This window comes from Ochotona curzoniae, unplaced genomic scaffold, assembly GCF_017591425.1.
Source record: "Ochotona curzoniae isolate NIBS_2020 unplaced genomic scaffold, NIBS_Ocur_1.0 contig_2699, whole genome shotgun sequence".
Taxonomy (NCBI): Eukaryota; Metazoa; Chordata; class Mammalia; order Lagomorpha; family Ochotonidae; genus Ochotona; species Ochotona curzoniae.
The window spans coordinates 3,405,288-3,422,782 of record NW_024465561.1 but is presented as its reverse complement, the minus strand read 5'-3'; the positions used below and the strand labels follow the sequence as shown (position 1 = coordinate 3,422,782).

Sequence of the window (17,495 nt, the reverse complement as noted above, 5' to 3'; positions counted from 1 at the left end):
CTGTAGTGCTCATCACACTCCCGTCATGGTCTCCCCGACTCCCAGCCCCTCCCTGCCCTGGATTCTGACCTGGACTCTGCTCTGACTGCGCCCGCCCCACACGCCTCCTCCCCAGGCAGGGAGGGTGGGGGCCCCAGGGAAGGGGTACAGGCTCCGGGGCTTGTGGTGGTCAGGAGTGGCTCTGGCTGAGCGTGTGTGTGCAGGTATGTGTGTGCAGGCACGTGTGTCACGGGATCCGCCAGTGCTTACTGGGAATTTGCTGCCGACTTCCTGGTATAGGGGGAGCCATACCATGTAGATGCATGAGTGTGTTGCCCCCCTCCCTTTCGCAGGCTCTGGAACCCCCAACCTTCCCCTCAAGGAGGCTGCCCCTCCCTTTCCTACCTCAGTTGACCAATCTGAACGTTGCCCCACCAGGGGAATCTCTAGTCCCCATTTTGCAGGGCTGCCAGGAGGTTCAACAAGTTCAAGGTGGACATTCATTAGCATAAGGCCATGACCACGACCTGCGTGTGCCCATTTGCCAGCCCCAGTTTCTCCTGGGGCCTTCTGTGTCCCTGTCTCAGCTGAGGCTGTAAGCAAAGGAGTCCGGCTCACCCCGGCCAGCTGAGCGGCCTCCGCTCAGTTGCTAGACCTCTCTGTGCCCATTTCCTCTTTGGCAGATAGGGTGTGATGCAGGTGTCCACTTCCTAGCGTGGTCGTGGGCAGCAATGAAGCCTAAAGGACATGCAGACACCCCCCTGGAGTCCTAGGCACCTTGTCATGGGGTGCGGGCCCTGGGAGTGTCCCAGCATGCATCCCCAGGGAATGTGGGCTGGCAGGTGCCCATGGGAACATCTGGGACAAGATGGGACCAGGCCAGGGAAGGCAGCCTTGTCGGCTTTGGCGTCTGTGAACCAAGCATAGCAGTGGCAGCCCATGCAGGGTAGTGGCTGTGTAGGGGGTTGGAGCAAATCAGGTGCCCACGCATGCGCAGACCTATTGCAGCCATCTCTAAAATGCCAAGCAGAGGATAGGGCACGCGCTGGCCTCTGTTGGGGCGAGATGACCAGGTGACCGTGGCAGTGCTCAGTGTCTTTCAGAGCTTGCCAAGGGCGCACCCCACAGCTCACCATCCTGGGGCCGCCCAGGCACCCCGTTCTCTGAGCCAGGTGGGGCTGTGGTCACAGCAGGAAGTGGTCATGGGCATCTGGCTCCACAGGTTCCACTGCACCCTACAGCCTCCTGCCCCCACCATTGCCCCATTCCTTACCCCCCTACACTGTGACCTCCAGGCAGGAGGGCAGAAGGCGAACATGCAGAGACTCCGAGGAGGCAGCAGTGTCTGCCCAGCTGGGCCTCCTAGGTCTCCCTGGCCCCCCATTGCTGCTTCCCTAGATCTCCCACCAGGGTCCCAGGAGCCTGCATGGGAGTATGGGGGGCAGAGAGGGAGGGAAGAGGGGAAGCCTTTATTATTAACCTCATCAGCCCGCCCCCGCCCAATCTGCCATGGATCTTAATGAGGCGGGTGAGCTTCATTAGAGAGATACAGGCCTGCCATTAGCCCCATTGTCATAGCCTCTCCCACCTTCCGGGGCCTAGTCCTCAGCTGGCCCCGGAAAACTGGGGCAGGAAGTGGGGAGAACTGAGGGACAGGGTGTGGGGGCCTGGACCCCTGAGTGTGAGGGAGGAGGGCCTGACCCCTGGGTGTGAGGGAGGAGGGGCTGGACCCCTGGGTGTGAGGGAGGAGGGGCTGGACCCCTGGGTGTGAGGGAGGAGGGCCTGGACCCCTGGGTGTGAGGGAGGAGGAGCTGGACCCCTGGGTGTGAGGGAGGAGGGCCTGGACCCCTGGGTGTGAGGGAGGAGGGCCTGGACCCCTGGGTGTGAGGGAGGAGGGCCTGGATCCCTGGGTGTGAGGGAGGAGGGGGTGGTCCTGGACTCCTGGGTGTGAGGGAAGAAGGCCTGGACCCTTGGGTGTGAGGGAGGAGGGCCTGGACCCTTGGGTGTGAGGGAGGAGGGCCTGGACCCTTGGGTGAGAGGGAGGAGGGCCTGGACCCCTGGGTGAGAGGGAGGAGGGCCTGGACCCCTAGGTGTGAGGGAGGAGGGGGTGGTCCTGGACTCCTGGGTGTGAGGGAGGAAGGCCTGGACCCTTGGGTGTGAGGGAGGAGGGCCTGGACCCCTGGGTGTGAGGGAGGAGGGCCTGGACCCCTGGGTGTGAGGGAGGAGGGCCTGGACCCCTGGGTGAGAGGGAGGAGGCACAGGGTTTGTAATGTGGGACGGGGCTTAATCTCCAAGTCTGAGGGAGGAGGGCTGGGAGTTCAGATCTAAGGGAGGTGTGGCTGGACCAGGGTCTGAGGGATGAGGCGGGGCTTGTGATCCACAGGGGGCCGGCCTCCCGAGTCTGAGGGAGGAGGCCCCCGAGGGCGCAGATCCTCCACCCTTCGCCCCCAGTTAACCCAGAGTCCCAGCGTAACCGGGCCAGTCGCCCAAGCCGGCGGGACGTTGGCATGGAGGAGGTGCGGGACGACGAGGCGCTGCGGAACGAGACGGAGCCCGCGGGACCCGCGGAGCCCCAGGAGCCTCCCTTGCCGCCCTCTCCACCGCCGCCGCCGTCGCCGTCGCCACCATCGCCCGCCGCCCCGGAGCCCGAGCCGCCGACCGAGGCGGGCGCCCGGCAGCTGCTGCTGGACGAATGGGGGCCTCTGGGCGGGGGGCTGCAGCTGCCCGCGCGCCTCACCTGGAAGCTGCTGCTGGTGCGGCGGCCGCTCTACCGCAACCTGCTGCGCTCGCCCAACCCCGAGGGTGCGCGCCGCACCCGGGGACCCGCGCTCTCGCCCTCCGCCCACCGGCCCTCCGGCTCCTTTCCCGCCCCGGCGCCCCTCCGTCTCACCTGCCTGTACCTCTCTCTCTTCGTCCCTCCGGCTTTGGCTCACCTCCGCCCCTCTCCCTCCAACCCCTCCATCATTGGGTTACCACCCCCCCTCCCCCGGGTCTGACTCACTCTCCCTGCCTGGCTGGTCTGGCCCGGCCTGACCCGGTGCAGGTTCCTGCCCTTGCAGTACCGCCCTGAAATTGAGGGTGGGGGTGGAAGGAAGGGGCAGGGAGTGGGGGGGGGGTCACTGGCCTGAGGCTGCGCCCCCCCCCCCCACTAGCGCACCCCTGCACCTTTCCAGGCATCAACATCTACCAGCCAGCGCCTCCTATTGGTCCCACCAAGCAACCCCTGCAGGCACTGGGTGAGTTCTGGGGGCTGGGCTGGAGGGCAAGCCCACCCTGTCCCCCATTAAACTAACCCTGCCTGCCTCCGCATACCAGGCAATTTCCGCGGATGGCACATTGGAATGGAGCAGCTCCAGCAGGGACTCAGGTGAATCCCAGAGCCCCATGGTCCCCTTCACTCTGGGGCTTGGAGAGACTGACTCCTAGCCAGGCTCCTGTGCGAGGTTGCCATCAGGCAATGCAGAGCCACAGCCCCCCACCCCCACCCCATGTCCCCGGTGAGATCCTGGCTCTGCTTCTCCTTTGCCATGTAACCGTGGGTTCATCCCAGCCATGAGCATTCCTCTGAGCAGTGAGGGGTTCAGACGGGAGGGCTTTGTCCCCAGCCAGGTTGGTAGGAGCAGAGATAGCCAGCCAGCTGGGGTCCCAGGGGAGCGCGGTGACTGGGTCCCCCGCTTCTCGCCCACAGCTGGACCGTGAAACAGCAATGCATAGACCTCCTGGCCGAGGGCCTGTGGGAGGAGCTCCTGGATGACGAGCAGCCAGACATCACCGTCATGGACTGGTGCGTGCGCCGGGGTGGTGTGGCCCCACCCGGGACCCTGTGCTCTGGGACTGTGGCCTCTCTCTTCTCTCCTGGGCTTTGGAAACACCCCAGGGCTGTGACCAGGCGACTCCTTCCTCCTAGCCAACTCTGTCCCTTCTATGACTTCTCCCTGTCTTTGGGGGCATCCATTACACCTGACTCCACCAGGAAGGCACCCTGATCACCCACCCCACCCCACCCCACCCTGGCTGCAGATACCCCAGTAGACTCACTCCCTTGAGGTCACTGCCTGGGATGCAGAGTGGGTACAGCGGGTATGTGTGGTACATGGGTGGGGTGTTGGGCGGTGCCCATGACAGGGGCGGATGTTAACACCATGGTAGTGGCAGGGGTGGTTCAAAGCTCCCGCCCCATCCCCCAGGTATGAGGACAGCCGGCTGGATGCATGCGTCTACGAGCTGCACGTGTGGCTGCTGGCCGCTGACCGCCGCTCGGTCATTGCGCAGCACCATGTGGCCCCCCGAACCGGGGGGAGAGGTCCACCTGGCCGCTGGGTCCAGGTGAGGATTATTGCCTCGGTGTCCCCTCCCCAGACTTGGGGAGACCTTGGAGATGGGGGAAGGCACGGGGTGGAGCTATTGCGGGTCACTGACCCTGCTTCTTCCTTCCTGACCCGGCTGCTGGCACAGGTGTCCCACGTGTTCCGCCAGTATGGGCCTGGTGTGCGTTTTGTCCACTTCCTGCACAAGGCCAAGAACCGTACAGAGCCCAGGGGACTGTGGCGGACCAGGGTGACCGATTCCTCCGTGTCTGTGCAGCTCCGGGAATGACTGCGTCTCAACTCCCCTGCCCCTTCACACCTCGCTTCTCCCCTCTTCCTGTGCTCTCAGCATGTCCTTGGTCCTGCCCGCCCCCCCCCAAAGCCTGGCCCTGATGTCCCCACTCCTCCCTGAATGCCGTTACTCTCTGAGCGCCAAGAGGTAGGGGCCACCTGTTACAGGTGCCGTGCTGTGCACCTGCTCATGGCAAGTGCTCCATCACCTTGTGCCAAAAGAATGAATAAACCCAGAGGTGGTGGCAACTGCTTCACTTCATCCCCATCCCACCAGGCTGCAGGCTGACCAGAAACAGGCACATGTGCCCAAAAGTGTCCTCCAGGGGCGTGACAGGGATAAGGAAGAACTAAAGAAACCTGGAGGCTTGGGGTCTGGCCACACCTTGATGGATGGGGCCCCTGCAGCCCCATGCACAGATCCTGAGAGGATCAGGAGGCTCCTGGGAGATTGGGCCAGCTTGGGGAAGAAAAGGTTGTTTCCCCAAAAGCAAGGAAAAGTATTCCCATATCCAGCCCACAGCCAGCGGTGCCCTGTCTGTGTGCACCCCACTCGGAGTGTGTGCCCACCCCTGGCACCAACCCGGGATTAGGCTGAGCAGGCCTGGCTGGGCTGCTCTGCATCCCACCCAGTCCCCAAGTCCGCTGGGTCCTGAGTGCACTTGACCCCACAACAAGCAGATGGCAGCCAGGGACAGCTTCGCACAGGCTGTATTTCAAGGCAGGCAGGGATGGGGCGCAGGAAGTCCTCAGCTCTGGATTCCTGGGGAGGGGAGGGGAGGGGGCTGCAGCTGATGGCTCAGGCAGGCGGGTGAGGAGCTCAGCAGAGGGACTTGGGGTGCAGGGAGCACCACACCATCAGGAACACCTGCAATAGAGCTTACAGTAAGCCTGCAGAGTTTACTAGGGGGCTCCAGGGTCCCAGAGCGCCAGGGTGAATGGGGGGGGGGGGGCTGGGGGGGCTGGGGCCAGAGGGGGAGTCCTGGCCAGGGAGAGTTGGGAGCTGGACTAAAGGGTTGTTCTTGGAGCTTCTGGGAGTAGGGCTGCCTGGGACTGGCTTGGAAGAGGATCTCAGGGGCTGTGAAGAGGGGATGTGGGAGTGGGGGAAGGGCTGACCTTGAAGGTCTAGGTGGGTAGGGAGCAGGTGGGAGATCTTAAACTCTGAGATTTCCAGAGTTTGGAACTGGGGCTGGACCCCGCTCCGTCCTAGAAATGCACCTGCAGGTGGGTGGGACCCCCTCGGGAGATTTGGGAAGGTGTTGTGAGGGTGTTGGAGGCAGGGGAGAGATCCAAGGGGCTGGGGCCGAGGGGAGGAGGGCAGAAGGTCTGGGCCCGCTGGGAGCCCCGGGCCGGGGACACGCACTTACTTGCAGTAGAGCGCCGAGATGGCGTTGTTCCAGTCGCCAAAGAGGCCGCGGCGGTACTCCTCCAGGCGCGGGTAGGAGCCGGCGGAGAACTTGCGCGTCTTGCCCTCCTTGCCGCTCTTCGACCACACGGTGAGCTCGCAGCGCTGGCCCACGACCAGCGAGGATGCCTTGTTGGCCCAGCTGGAGGGCAGGTAGGGCAGGTCGGTGTCCGGCTCCAGCGACAGCTCGGCCCCCGCGCAGCAGTTGTCGTAGTAGGCGTCGCTCTTGTCGTAGAGTTTGGCGCACGTGCGCGTCCCGTCCTCTTTCTTGAGGTCGGCGGCTGCTGGACAGGCGCCTCGGGTGCCGGGGGCGGCCGCCAGGGCCAGGGCCAGGGCCAGCAGCAGCGGGGACATGGTGGCGGTGCTTTGAGGCCGCGGCCGCACACGCGCTTTTATGGACCCGACTCGTGGGAAGGGAGAAGCTGCGAGATAAGGACTCCTCGGGAGGGGAGGGGAACCTTGCTAACCCAGCTGGGAGCTCCTGACCCAGAAACACGAGATCGTGTTTACATGGAACTTAGCGGGCCTTTGGGAAAGCTGGTGTCCCTTGGTGTAGCCTTTCATGGAATCCTGGCTCGGAGGGGTCCTGCTTCGTGCTCATAGGCATCCCGGGAGGCAGTGGGTGATGGCTCAAGAACCCGGGACTCCCTTCCCACCGCCACCACTGCCCACGTGGAAGACCCGGGTGGGTTCTTGATCCCAGCTTTGGTCTGAACTAGACCTGTCCCAGGCATTGAAGTGAATCAATGAATTAAAGACTCTGTCTCGATCTCTCTGTTTTTCAAATAATTACACAAATTTTTAAAAAGATATCTTTTGGAGTAGCCACTGGATACAACAGGCTAATTAAGTGCCTCCGCTTGCCATCATCCCATATGGGTGCTGGTTCATGTGCTGGCTGTTCCATTTCCCACCAAGTTCCCTGTTACTGCACCGACGAAAGCAGCGAGCGGGGAATGGCCAAGTGCTGAGTCCTTGCACCCACGTGGGAAACCCAGAAGAAACTCGTGCCTTCAGTTTGATTCAGTCCTGGCTGTTGTGGCCATTTGGGGAGTGAACCAGTGGATGAAAGAGCTCTCTCCCCTCTCCATAACTCTGCCTTCCAAATAAAAGTAAATCTTTAAAACTGAACGAATTCTGGGCCGCATGGTGGCTAAGGTCCTTGCCTTGAATGCACTGGGATAACTAATGGGTGTCAGTTCGTGTCCCAGCTGCTCCACTTCCCATCCATCTCCCTGCTTGTGGCCTGGGAAAGAAAGCAGTGGAGGACGGCCCAAAGCCTTGAGAGCCTGCACCCGTGTGGGAGACCCAAAAGAAGTTCCTGGCTCCTGGCTTCAGGTCTGCTCAGCCAGACTGCTGTGGCCACTTGAGGATTGAACCAATGGAGGGATCATTGTCTCTCCTCTTCTCTGTATATCTGAGTTTCCAATAAAACTAAATGCATCTTCTAAAAAATCTAGAAGAACTTTGGCATAAGGAATACATGTGTACACCCAAGCCCCAATGAGATCCATTGCTTGCCATCCTTGCTATAGCACCTGATGGGCAGGTAAGTGCATAGTGAGGCCTCAGTACCCACACGGCAATGACAGATGGCTCTGTCTACAGCCATCCAGCTGAGCCTGCTGCCCGCTGCACCCCGCAGTGGGGCGGGATGGTGCACTGGTTACCAGCTGAAGGCTGGAAACACCTGCAGTTGGGTCCATGTTGTGGTCTCGGGCAAGTGACCCGGCCTCCCTGAGCTTGGTTTCCTCCTGCATTCCGCAGACTAACAGGAAGGAAGAACACGACAGAAAAGCGGTGGCAGCCAGGACACCGTGTTAGCAGCAATGCACGGCCTTGCTGGGGGCGCAGCTTGGCACCGCATTAACACTGTACACATTTCTGTAGTGTGAATGTGACCACTGGAAATCCACAGCAGGTGTCGCGTGAACAGCGCTGGCCTCACCCCTCCTGGAAGGATCCCAAAACCTCAATCCTTTTTTCCTTTCCTCCCGTGACCCCACAGAATCTAATCTGCAGCCGCTGACTTCCCAGAGCCGCCTCTCGAGCCCCAGGGTCACACAGCCCCACCCTCCTGTTACAGAGGGCAGGTGCAGCCCGGTCCACCTCACCCCTGCAAGGAGCCAGGCGGCACACCTGCAGTGGCAGTGAGGGTGGGGAGGCTCCAAAAGGGAGGCAGGCCAGGGGCATGATGCAGCTGGCATCACTCAGGGCCCAAGGAGACCCCGATGCCGGCCTTACACCTGCAGTCCAGGGACGTACACCCAGTGGACAGGGGAAGGACGCCCCTTCCCAGCGGTCATCCCTCACTGGTGGAAGAGACAGACGCCCCACCCCACCCCCTGCAGCCAGTGTCCCCCGTAAGCCCCCAGGCCTCCTCTCCTCTTGCCTTACCCTCACAGGTGTGCACCCCCGTGGTGTCCTCACACCTCCAGGACATCCTTGCTGCTCATTAGCACGCAGGGCAAACAGCAGGTAAGTCAATAGTTTCTTATTACACAGGCTTTTTTTTGTTGTTGTTAGGAATGTTCTGTCCTGAAGGGCCTAGGAGCCCTTGAACAAGTCAGATAGCAGATCAGTCATGGGAACACGGAGTGCAGAAAGGACTGCTTTGCAAAGGCCTCTGGGAACGCCAAGGGGTGACCCATTGGTGTGGGTTTCAAGGGGTTCCTCTAACAGGAAATCCTCTTCTGGGCTCTCACAACCGGGTTCAGCTTGTCTCAGCCACCCACTGGCAAGGGAGAAGGCTACATGGGGAAATGGCCCCCAAAAGAAAAGAGAAATGTGTTTGCACCTGCAGGGAAACAATGTAACAGGGCGGTGGTGGGGACGCATAACCTAACTGATGTGTCAGTGTGTGTCAGTGTGTCTGGTAAATGCAGGCAGAGACTCCCACTGTGTCCAACATTCACACTGAGGGGCTCATGACAGCTGCACAGTGACCTGGCCCTGGATCGTGCCTGTGTGGTGGAGGGAAGTCACACCCCCTAACAGCGGCAGGTATGTGATCCAAAGTCGGCTTCCCAGGGCCAGGGTCCTCTGGGAATTTCCTACAAGCTCAAATCCTCAGCCCACCCTCACGTTCTCAAGTGGGGCTGAGTCCCAGGGAGCCTGCATGGGGATTCTGATGCAAGTTCAAGATTTGATAAGAACCCAGGGCTTTGGGTCAGGAATTTTCTACCTTGGCCCCTCCATTTCAGAATATGTGTCTTTTTCTTGCTTGCAAGAGCATTCTTTTTGCAGTTACCAAATTTATTTGAAAAGCAGAGCTATAGAGAGAAAGGAGAAGAGAGAGATCTTCCATCCACCAGTTCAAACACAAATGCCTAGGTGGGTTGGGCCAGGCTGAAGCCAGGAGCTAGTATCCTGGAGTTTCATCAAGGTCTCCCACATGGTACCAGGCACTCAGGCACCTTGGCCCATCTTGTGTTGCTTCCCCAGAACATTAGCAAGGAGCTGGAATCCGAAGTGGAGCAGCTGGGAGTCAGAACTGGTACCCACATGAGATGCTGGTGCTGCAGGCAGCGTCTTAACTCACCATGCCACAGCACCAGACGCAAGTAATATCTGTGCTCTTATTTTTTTAAATTATTCAATCTTACTTGAAATTTAGAGTTACAGAAAGAGGGAAATAGAGAAAGAGAGAGATCTTCCATGTGCTGGATCACTTCCCAAATGGTCACAAGGGCCAGCGCTAAGCTGGTCCAAAGCCAGGAACTAGGAGCTTTTTCCAGGTCTCCCATGTGGGTACAGGAGCTCAAACACTTGGGACATCCTCCACTGCTTTCCCAGACCACGGAGCAGAGAGCTGGATTGGAAATGGAGGAGCTGGGACACGAGCCAGCAACCATTTGGGATGCCAGCGCCACTGCTGGGAGCTTAGCCTATCATGCCATGGCACCAGCTGCTCCCTCCCCACTCCCACAGAGCCTGCCATTCACGACTCCAGTATCCCAGATCTGAGTCCCTGGGTTGGGTGCACAGCTCTGGCTCCTGCTCGTGGGCACCCTGGGAGGCAGCAGGAGTGCAGGGCACTCGAGTTCCTGCCCCAACAGGGAAACCCAGCCTGACGTCCTGAGTCTGGGAGAGAGTGGAGCACAGGCTGGCGATCGGACGATCGCTGTCTGTGAGTCATCTGCCACTCCCTCTGCCTTCAGCATAGATTATATATATTTTAAAAGAAACTATTTGGGGGCCCAACATGATGGCCGAGTGGCTGAGGTCTTTGCCTTGAATAAGCTGGGATCCCATACGGGTGCTGGTTCTAATCCCAGCAGCTCCACTTCCCATCCAGCTCCCTGCTTGTGGCCTGGGAGGGCAGTGGAGGACGGCCCAAAGCCTTGGGACCCTGCGCCCACTTGGGAGACCTGGAGGAGGTTCCTGGCTCCTGGCTTTAGATCAGCACAGCTCCAGCTGTTGTGGCCACTTGGGGAGTGAATCATCGGATGAAAGATTTTCTTCTCTGTCTCTCCTCCTTTCTGTATATCTGACTTTGCAATACAAATAAATAAATATTAAAAAAAAAAAAAAAAGAAAGAAAGAAACTGTTGGAGTCTGATGTGGTGCCTGGTAAAACCATACCTGGAGAGAAACGGGATATTTTCCAACCCACGAAAGGTCGGGGATCATCTGGTTGCAGGGCGTGGCTGGCTCCCACCGTCTCAGCCGAACCTACGACAGCTGAGGCGCCTTGTCTATAGCCTTTTGGTCTACACCAGAGCTGCTCAACCGTGCAGGCGCTTGTAACCCCCCGGCCGGAGAGGAGCAGGGTGGTCTTGAGGCTGTGTGAGTGTGGAGGGCAGGCCTGGCTGCTGGAGGCCACTGAAGAGAAAGGCGCTCTACTCCCGCACGGTGAAGCAAGAATTCAGCCCAGATCTGGAACCTGCCATGGACAAGGGCCCGAGAGCGAGGAGTGGCAGGGACCCCAGGGGTGGGCGAGGGCAGAAAGCAGGATCGAAAAAGAAAAACACCAGTGAACGAAGGAGCCCGTGGGTCGCTGGGCCTGGGGCTCCGCCGGGGCTGGCACAAGCTGTGGTACAAGGAGCCCTGTGGGTGGGCCCGTGGCACCCTAAGCCAGCCAGGGAGGCAGAGAGCCAAGTGGGCAGCTTCTCCAGGGAACCAGACCCCAGGGAGGCGGCGTCAAAAGTGCTCGCCAGAGATCGGCCCTCCCTCTCCCACCACTGCTGCAGTCAAGGGAACCAGGTTCGGATCCTGCCTCTGGCACCTGTGTGCTATGTGCGCCTGGGCAAGCGACTCAGCCTCCCTCATGGGTAGAGCAAGCTCGGCCACACCATGACCAGCAGCAGGGTCACAGAACCTAAACTCTCCCGCAGGGCTCCCCTGCCCCTCCTTTTAAGACTTTTTTTAAAGATTTATTTATTTATTGGGAAGTCAGATATACAGAGAGGAGGAGAGACAGAGAGGAAGGCCTTCTGTCCGATGATTCACTCCCCAAGTGAGCGCAACAGTCAATGCTATGCCGATCTGAAGCCAGGAGCCAGGAACCTCTTCCGGGTCTCCCACATGGGTACAGGGTCCCAAAGCTTTGGGCCGTTCTCCACTGCCCTCCCAGGCCACAAGCAGGGAGCTGGATGGGAAGTGGAGCTGCCGGGATTAGAACCAGCGCCCATATGGGATCCCAGCTCATTCAAGGCGAGGACCTCAGCCACTAGGCCACCTCGCCCAACCCGAGGCTCGCTTTTTTGGTTTTGTTTTTCACACTTGTTTGATATTGGCTCCTGGTGCTGTCCCTGGTTTCCCCTCAGCTCTGAGTTCCAACTGCAGTGCTTTGGTGAGTCTTTTCAAATGCCTGCTGATAATCAACATTTAGCTTTAGGGAGCCTTTTTTTTTTTTTTACATATGTGACTTTATTTTATTTTTTAAAGATTTATTTATTTTTTTTATTGCCAAGCCAGATATACAGAGCAGAGGAAAGACAGAGAGACTGTGCAAACAGAGACTCTAAGATGGACTGTGTCAATCAGTGGCTTCTTCAACGACTTCCTCGTGCTTGGAGCGGCGGGATTGGCAGCAATTCATGAGTTTTGAACTATCAAAACCACTTGAGCAAGATCCTCAAAGCGTGCCCCACATCGGGGACCTGGGGTGGGTGGGAGACGGGGTGGGGCTTCTCTCTTAAAAATCCCCCTTTTCCTCAGATACATGAAGGAAACAATGTGGAAATAATAGTCTTACCACTTTCCTGTGGCCCTGGAACCTTTTTACCCTAATTAACTATGTAAAGATTGTCAAAAATATAATTTAAAAAAAGAAAAAGTGTCTACAAACAGAAATCTAACATGTTTGTCTTTGGAATCAGAATCCAAGGCCATGTCAGGCTACTCAAAACTTTCCTGCCCAAAGGGGGAAATGCATCTCAGGGAAATGGCCAACGTCGGTGCCCCTCGCGGCCCCGAGGAGGGCCATGTCCTTAGTGTTGAGCCCAGAACGGACATGCAACCAGCGGTGCCTGCCAGTGTGAGGTTCCCCCACGGCTCTCTCCAGGGCACCCAGCACAGGGGCCGTGCCTTACCCTGCATCTAAGTGCATAGCTGTCACGGCCACACCAGAGCTGTCACCTGTTAGAGGCAGAGCTGGGATCAAATCCGGCAACTCCGAGGCAGGACGCAGATCCTAAACAGCAGTTCGCCTGCTGCGCCATCCACTGCCCTTCTCTGTAGTGTTTCAAAATTGCCGGTGCCATGAGGCAACAAGTTAAGCCACCACCTACGGTCCCAATATCCTGGATGGCAGAGTTACAGCAAGGGGAGAGAGGAAGACCTTCCATCTGCTGGTTCACTCCCCAGATGGCTGCAATGGCAGGAACTGAGCTGATCTGAAGCCAGGCATCAGGAGCTTCTTGCAGATCTCACACGTGGGGTACAAGGGCCCAAGGACTTGGGCTATCCTCTGCTGCCCTCCCAGGCCATTGGCAGGGAGTTGGATCAGAAACAGAACAGCCAGGACTCAAACTGGGACCCATAGGAGATGCCAGCCCTGCAGGCAGAAGCTTCAAGTGCTGTGCCACAGTGTCAGCCATCATTCAGCTTGAAATAGCACAGCGGGGTGGAAGCCAGGTCTGTGCCCTCCCTACTCACGCCTGGTTGTATGATTTAACCACAGTGGTTGCCGCTGGACCCTGCGGGAGAGTCCTCTTAGCTCTCCCTGCTTTTCTGTCCTCTAATAGGGAGACTGCCAGGAATGAATGGTCATGCCCTGCAAGGCCGCGAGGGGGCGAGTCTGGCTCGGCCAGCCGAGGTGCACCTGCTTCAGCGCGGTCCTGTGGGACTCCACCCAGGTCCTGATGACAGCTGACAAACGCCCTTCCTCACCCTCACCTGGAAGCTGGGGATTCGGCCCTGGGCGGCCCACAAGCAGAGCCTCCCCTTGGACAGATGGGACCTAGCCTGCATTTGGCTGTGCCTACCGAGGGCTTCTCAGCTCATGATTCAAAAACAGATCCTGAAGATGCCACAGCTGGAAGCCATGTGCCTTGCTGGTTTGTTTCAAAGGCAGAGAGCTGTTGGGCAGGGAGTGGTTGGGGGTATTGGGGATGCGACTAGGTTGGGCCCAAGTCGGGAAGGAGCTCGCAGCACTCGGGCCATGCTCTGCCACCTTCCCAGGTGGGTTGGCTAGGCAAAGCCTCCAGGACTTGAACAGACACCCACATGTGGGATGCTGACATTGCCAGTGACAGCTTAGTTGACAGCACCTCCATGGAGGCCCATCTTGCATGCCGAGGTGGATTCCATGTTGGGGTGCAGGAGTTGCAGGGGGCTGTGTTGGCCATGCACTTGAGGTCCCAGGTGAAGAGGCAGAACAGGTTGAAAGTGACAGAGGTCTCCAGGCAGTCAGGGGTTACCTGTGGGGTAGAAAGGCAGGGGTCAGTGGCTGCCTGCCATCTCCACCAGCACCATCACCCTACCATCCATCTCCACCACCTGCCAGCATGCCAGCCTCCATCTAGCACACCTACCATCACCCCCATCCTCTATATGCCATACCCTCCATCTCCTTGACCGCCACCACTCATCCCAAGTCTAGGTTCTGCCCCTCCCCCACCTTGCCTTCTTGGAGACCTCCTGGAGTTGGGGCAGCCAGTGGGGGAGCCGGCCTCGGGGCCTGGGCCCCCTGTGGGCTGAGGAGGTCTGGCAGGGAGCTGTAGGCAGAAGGGGAGGACTATGTGAGACAGGGCCTAGGGTGCAGGAAGGGAAGGAGGGGGCAGAGCCCTGTCCACATCCAGGCTGTTGCCCACAACTCCCCCAAAGACCCACACAGGACCGAATCTGGGTGTGGATGTGTGCAGCATGCAGAGGGGCTGGTCCAGGACTTCACCCAGGGCCGAGTCCTCTTTGGCAGCCATGGTGTCTAGAACCTTCTGCGTGAGGGCCAACTCAGCCTCCAAGGCCACGGGACACTCCCACCACTGAGGAATGAGACATGCAAGACAGAGGGCTCCCAGCAGGATGAGCACATGGGGGAGGGGGCAGGGGCACAGAGAAGGGGGAGGGGGCAGGAGGGGGACAAACTGGTGTGGCCACTGGGAGTCAGTGAGGACAATGAAGGGTTTGTCCTCAAGGGCATGAAGAGGAGAAGCTGTGGGGCCAGGTGAGGACTGGCCTGCCTCTCCCTGCCTGCCCACCTGTGGCTGCTTAGAACCTGTGCTACCAGCGAAAAAACAAAAACAAACAAACAAAAAAAGAACCTGTGCTACTTCATCAGCAGCCAGTATCGAGGCACTCAGGGTGCGTAGGAGGGGTAACAGAGCCCAGGGGCATCCCTGAACATTCGCCTTAGACTCCCAGACGAGACTGGGCACCCCAGGAGGATGTCATAGTCCAGAGAACCCCACTGCAAGGAGAGCAGGAGACAGCCATGCTGGAGGGTGCAGATATTCCCACAGGATGAAAATGCTTCTAGACACAACACAAGGATGCAGGCTAGCCCATGAGAGGGGGTGCAGGATAGCCCACATCATAAGGTTGCATGGTGGTCCACAGCATGAGGGTACGATCTAGCACATGGCAGGAAGAAATAGGTTAGCCGGTCAATCCGTATTCCTTTAGGCAGCACTGGGTATCATGGGGTCCCCAGGGTATGAGGGGCTAACGTGTCCAGGGCTGGAGCTGGCCTAGCCAGAGGGGCAGAAGTCCATCACAGTAGTGCCCTCTTGTGGCCAGCAAGGGGACAGAGGCTTGAGCAGGGGCTCACATCAGCCTCTGGAATTGGGGCCTGGAACTGCATTGCTTGGCAAGGCCATGCAGCTGCACCCCTGAACAGGTAGGAGCCCTGACGCTCCAGGTGGTGCCAGGTGACTAAGCAGGAGACTCATGATGACTTGATGACATGCTACCCCGGCAGTCCACCAGTGCCTCTCCACATAATGATGACCAAGAGCAGAAAATACAAAACAAGCATTCTTTAATCAACGGCAATAAATAAGCAAGGAGGTAGCATGCCCATGCGTCTCAGAGCATCTCTCTCTTTATTTCTCTTTCTCGCTCTTACACACACTCTCTCTCTCTCTCTCTCTCTCTCTCTCTCTCTCTCTCTCTCTAATAACAGTATCCAGGGGTAGAATAGCAGATTCTGCCACGACAATTCCTCTTCTGATCCCTCAGGCGCCCGGAACCCGCCCAGGGGCTCCCACGGCTGCACGTTCAGCAATCCACCCTGAGGGGCCCGTGGAAACCCAGACAAAAGCATCAACCGGATCCACAACTGCTGCTGCCCTCGCAGGCAAGGCAGAGCCGAGTGAGGATGGACCGCGCCCTCCGGAGACCCGCCTTCTCTTTCTGCAGCCCCGGGGGCCACACTAGCTCGGCTAGTCCAGACACCAAGTCCTTCTAGCTGTGGCGCGGGCACCGCTCACACACACGGCCCGTCCTGTGCCACCAGCCTGAGGTCCCAGGTGAGCAGCCGCAGCAGGTTGAAGACGACGGCGGCCTCGTGGCAGCGAGGAGGGTCCTGCACAGGGGACGCAGGCACAGTCAGGCTTGGTGGGCTCGGGCGCGTGGTCCCAGTCCTCGTCCCCGCCCCGGACCCTGCTTGGCCAGGCGCGGCTCCCCGGCGCTGACTTGGCGCCGCAGGCACTGCCGCACTCACCGCCCTGCGCGTCTCCGCTCGCCTCCGCGTCGCTCGGGAGGACTTCCTGGAGAAGCGTGGTCGCACCAGCTCGACCTGGAGGTGCGCGCGAGGGGAGTGAGGCTCGGCCAGCCTTCCGCAGGTTCCCCGCGCGCTCTGCCCGGCACTGCCGCCCACAGAACCCGACCGGGAGCCGCACGCGGGGACCCTTTCTGGCGCCAAGCAGCCAGGGGCTCTGGGTGCAGGTGTCACTTACGCAGGTCTCCACGTCTCTCCTGGCCGCCACCAGCAGCTCCAGTGTCGGGCCGACGCCAGGGAAGCGATCGAGCAGGCTAGTCAGCACGGCCTGGGCATCAGCGAGGCCGCGGGCCACGTGGCGGAGTCGGGCGCAAGACTGCGGGGAGAAAGGCGGCGGTTAGCGCGGGCCGCGCCAGGTGCCCAAACCCTCCCCGCAGGCCCCGCACTCACCGACCGCCTTGGCGGACCCCGCCTCCATCGGAAGGAGCAGGTGCGGAGTCTCCAGCCCAGCGTCTCTTCCTCCTGCGGGTGGAGCGCCGGCTTAGCGTCACCGGTCATCGGCCGGGACCCCAAGCTCGTGCCCGGGACCCCAAGCTCGTGCCCAGGACCCCAAGCTCGTGCCCGGGACTCGTGCCTTCTGGGGTTCCTACAGCCCGACCACGAATGCCGCTCGTTCTGCATCGTGTCCGCACCAACCCACGCGCCCTTCGAAAGCCGATCGGGGCCAAAGGCCTCTGGGAACCCCTTTCCGACCCTGCACTGGGTCCCCCAGCCCCGGGTACCCCGCGCTGGCTGAGCGCCCTGTTGTGTGTATCCTGAGTTGTGACCCTGTTTAGATGGGAAGAGCAGGCACATCTCTCGGGCTGAGCTCAGAGTCCTGGGAGAGGAGCTGGCGGCCCTGCGCCCTGGGTGGGGCTGTTTGTCACTCACGTAGCTGTCTCTCAGCGCCAGGGCGGCTTTCAGCACCTTGGGATCCAGTGAGCGGTAGTGCGAGAGCAGGCATCGTCGGGGCGCCACCTCCACCTGCTGCGCTGTCGTCACGACCAGCATCCACAGGAACCACAGCCCCATGGTCATCGCCAACGCCGCACCGCCCGCACTCATCTTGGCTCCTGCGGGAGGCCAGGGGGCACGTGTGCATGGGGCTGGAGGCGCCCGAGGCAGCCCGCCCTCCTGTGGTGTCCTGGGACCCCCTGGGCTCGGGCTCCGGCCTGCCCCCGCACCTGCTGGGAGTTCTCACTGGGTGCTGTGTTCTGCAGCAGGTTTGGTCCGTCGGTGTCCTCTGGTCTCTGCGCAGAGCGGGGTCCACGTCGAACTGTGGCTCTAGCCGGTCCATGGTTGCTTTTAATGTCCAGGGAGAGAGTCTGAAGTGGAAATGGGCTTCCCTGGCACAGGACACCGTTTCGGA

The 17,495-nt window shown here is 59.8% G+C and overlaps 2 protein-coding genes across 2 annotated transcripts; one reads left to right on the top strand and one right to left on the bottom strand.

Moving 5' to 3' along the window:
* The first annotated feature begins 2,486 nt into the window (after positions 1-2,486).
* Positions 2,487-4,750, top strand: NCCRP1 (NCCRP1, F-box associated domain containing). Its single transcript, XM_040976616.1, has 6 exons — positions 2,487-2,781; positions 3,153-3,215; positions 3,295-3,346; positions 3,668-3,763; positions 4,167-4,305; positions 4,435-4,750. Exons 1-6 carry the CDS (start codon positions 2,487-2,489, stop codon positions 4,573-4,575), a joined length of 786 nt encoding a protein of 261 aa, XP_040832550.1. The 3' UTR covers positions 4,576-4,750.
* A 662-nt stretch (positions 4,751-5,412) lies between these two features.
* SYCN (syncollin) lies at positions 5,413-6,336 on the bottom strand. The gene is made up of 2 exons (XM_040976615.1): positions 5,945-6,336; positions 5,413-5,445 (listed from the first exon to the last, which is right to left on the bottom strand). Exons 1-2 carry the CDS (start codon positions 6,334-6,336, stop codon positions 5,436-5,438), a joined length of 402 nt encoding a protein of 133 aa, XP_040832549.1. The 3' UTR covers positions 5,413-5,435.
* Between the last annotated feature and the right edge of the window lie 11,159 nt (positions 6,337-17,495).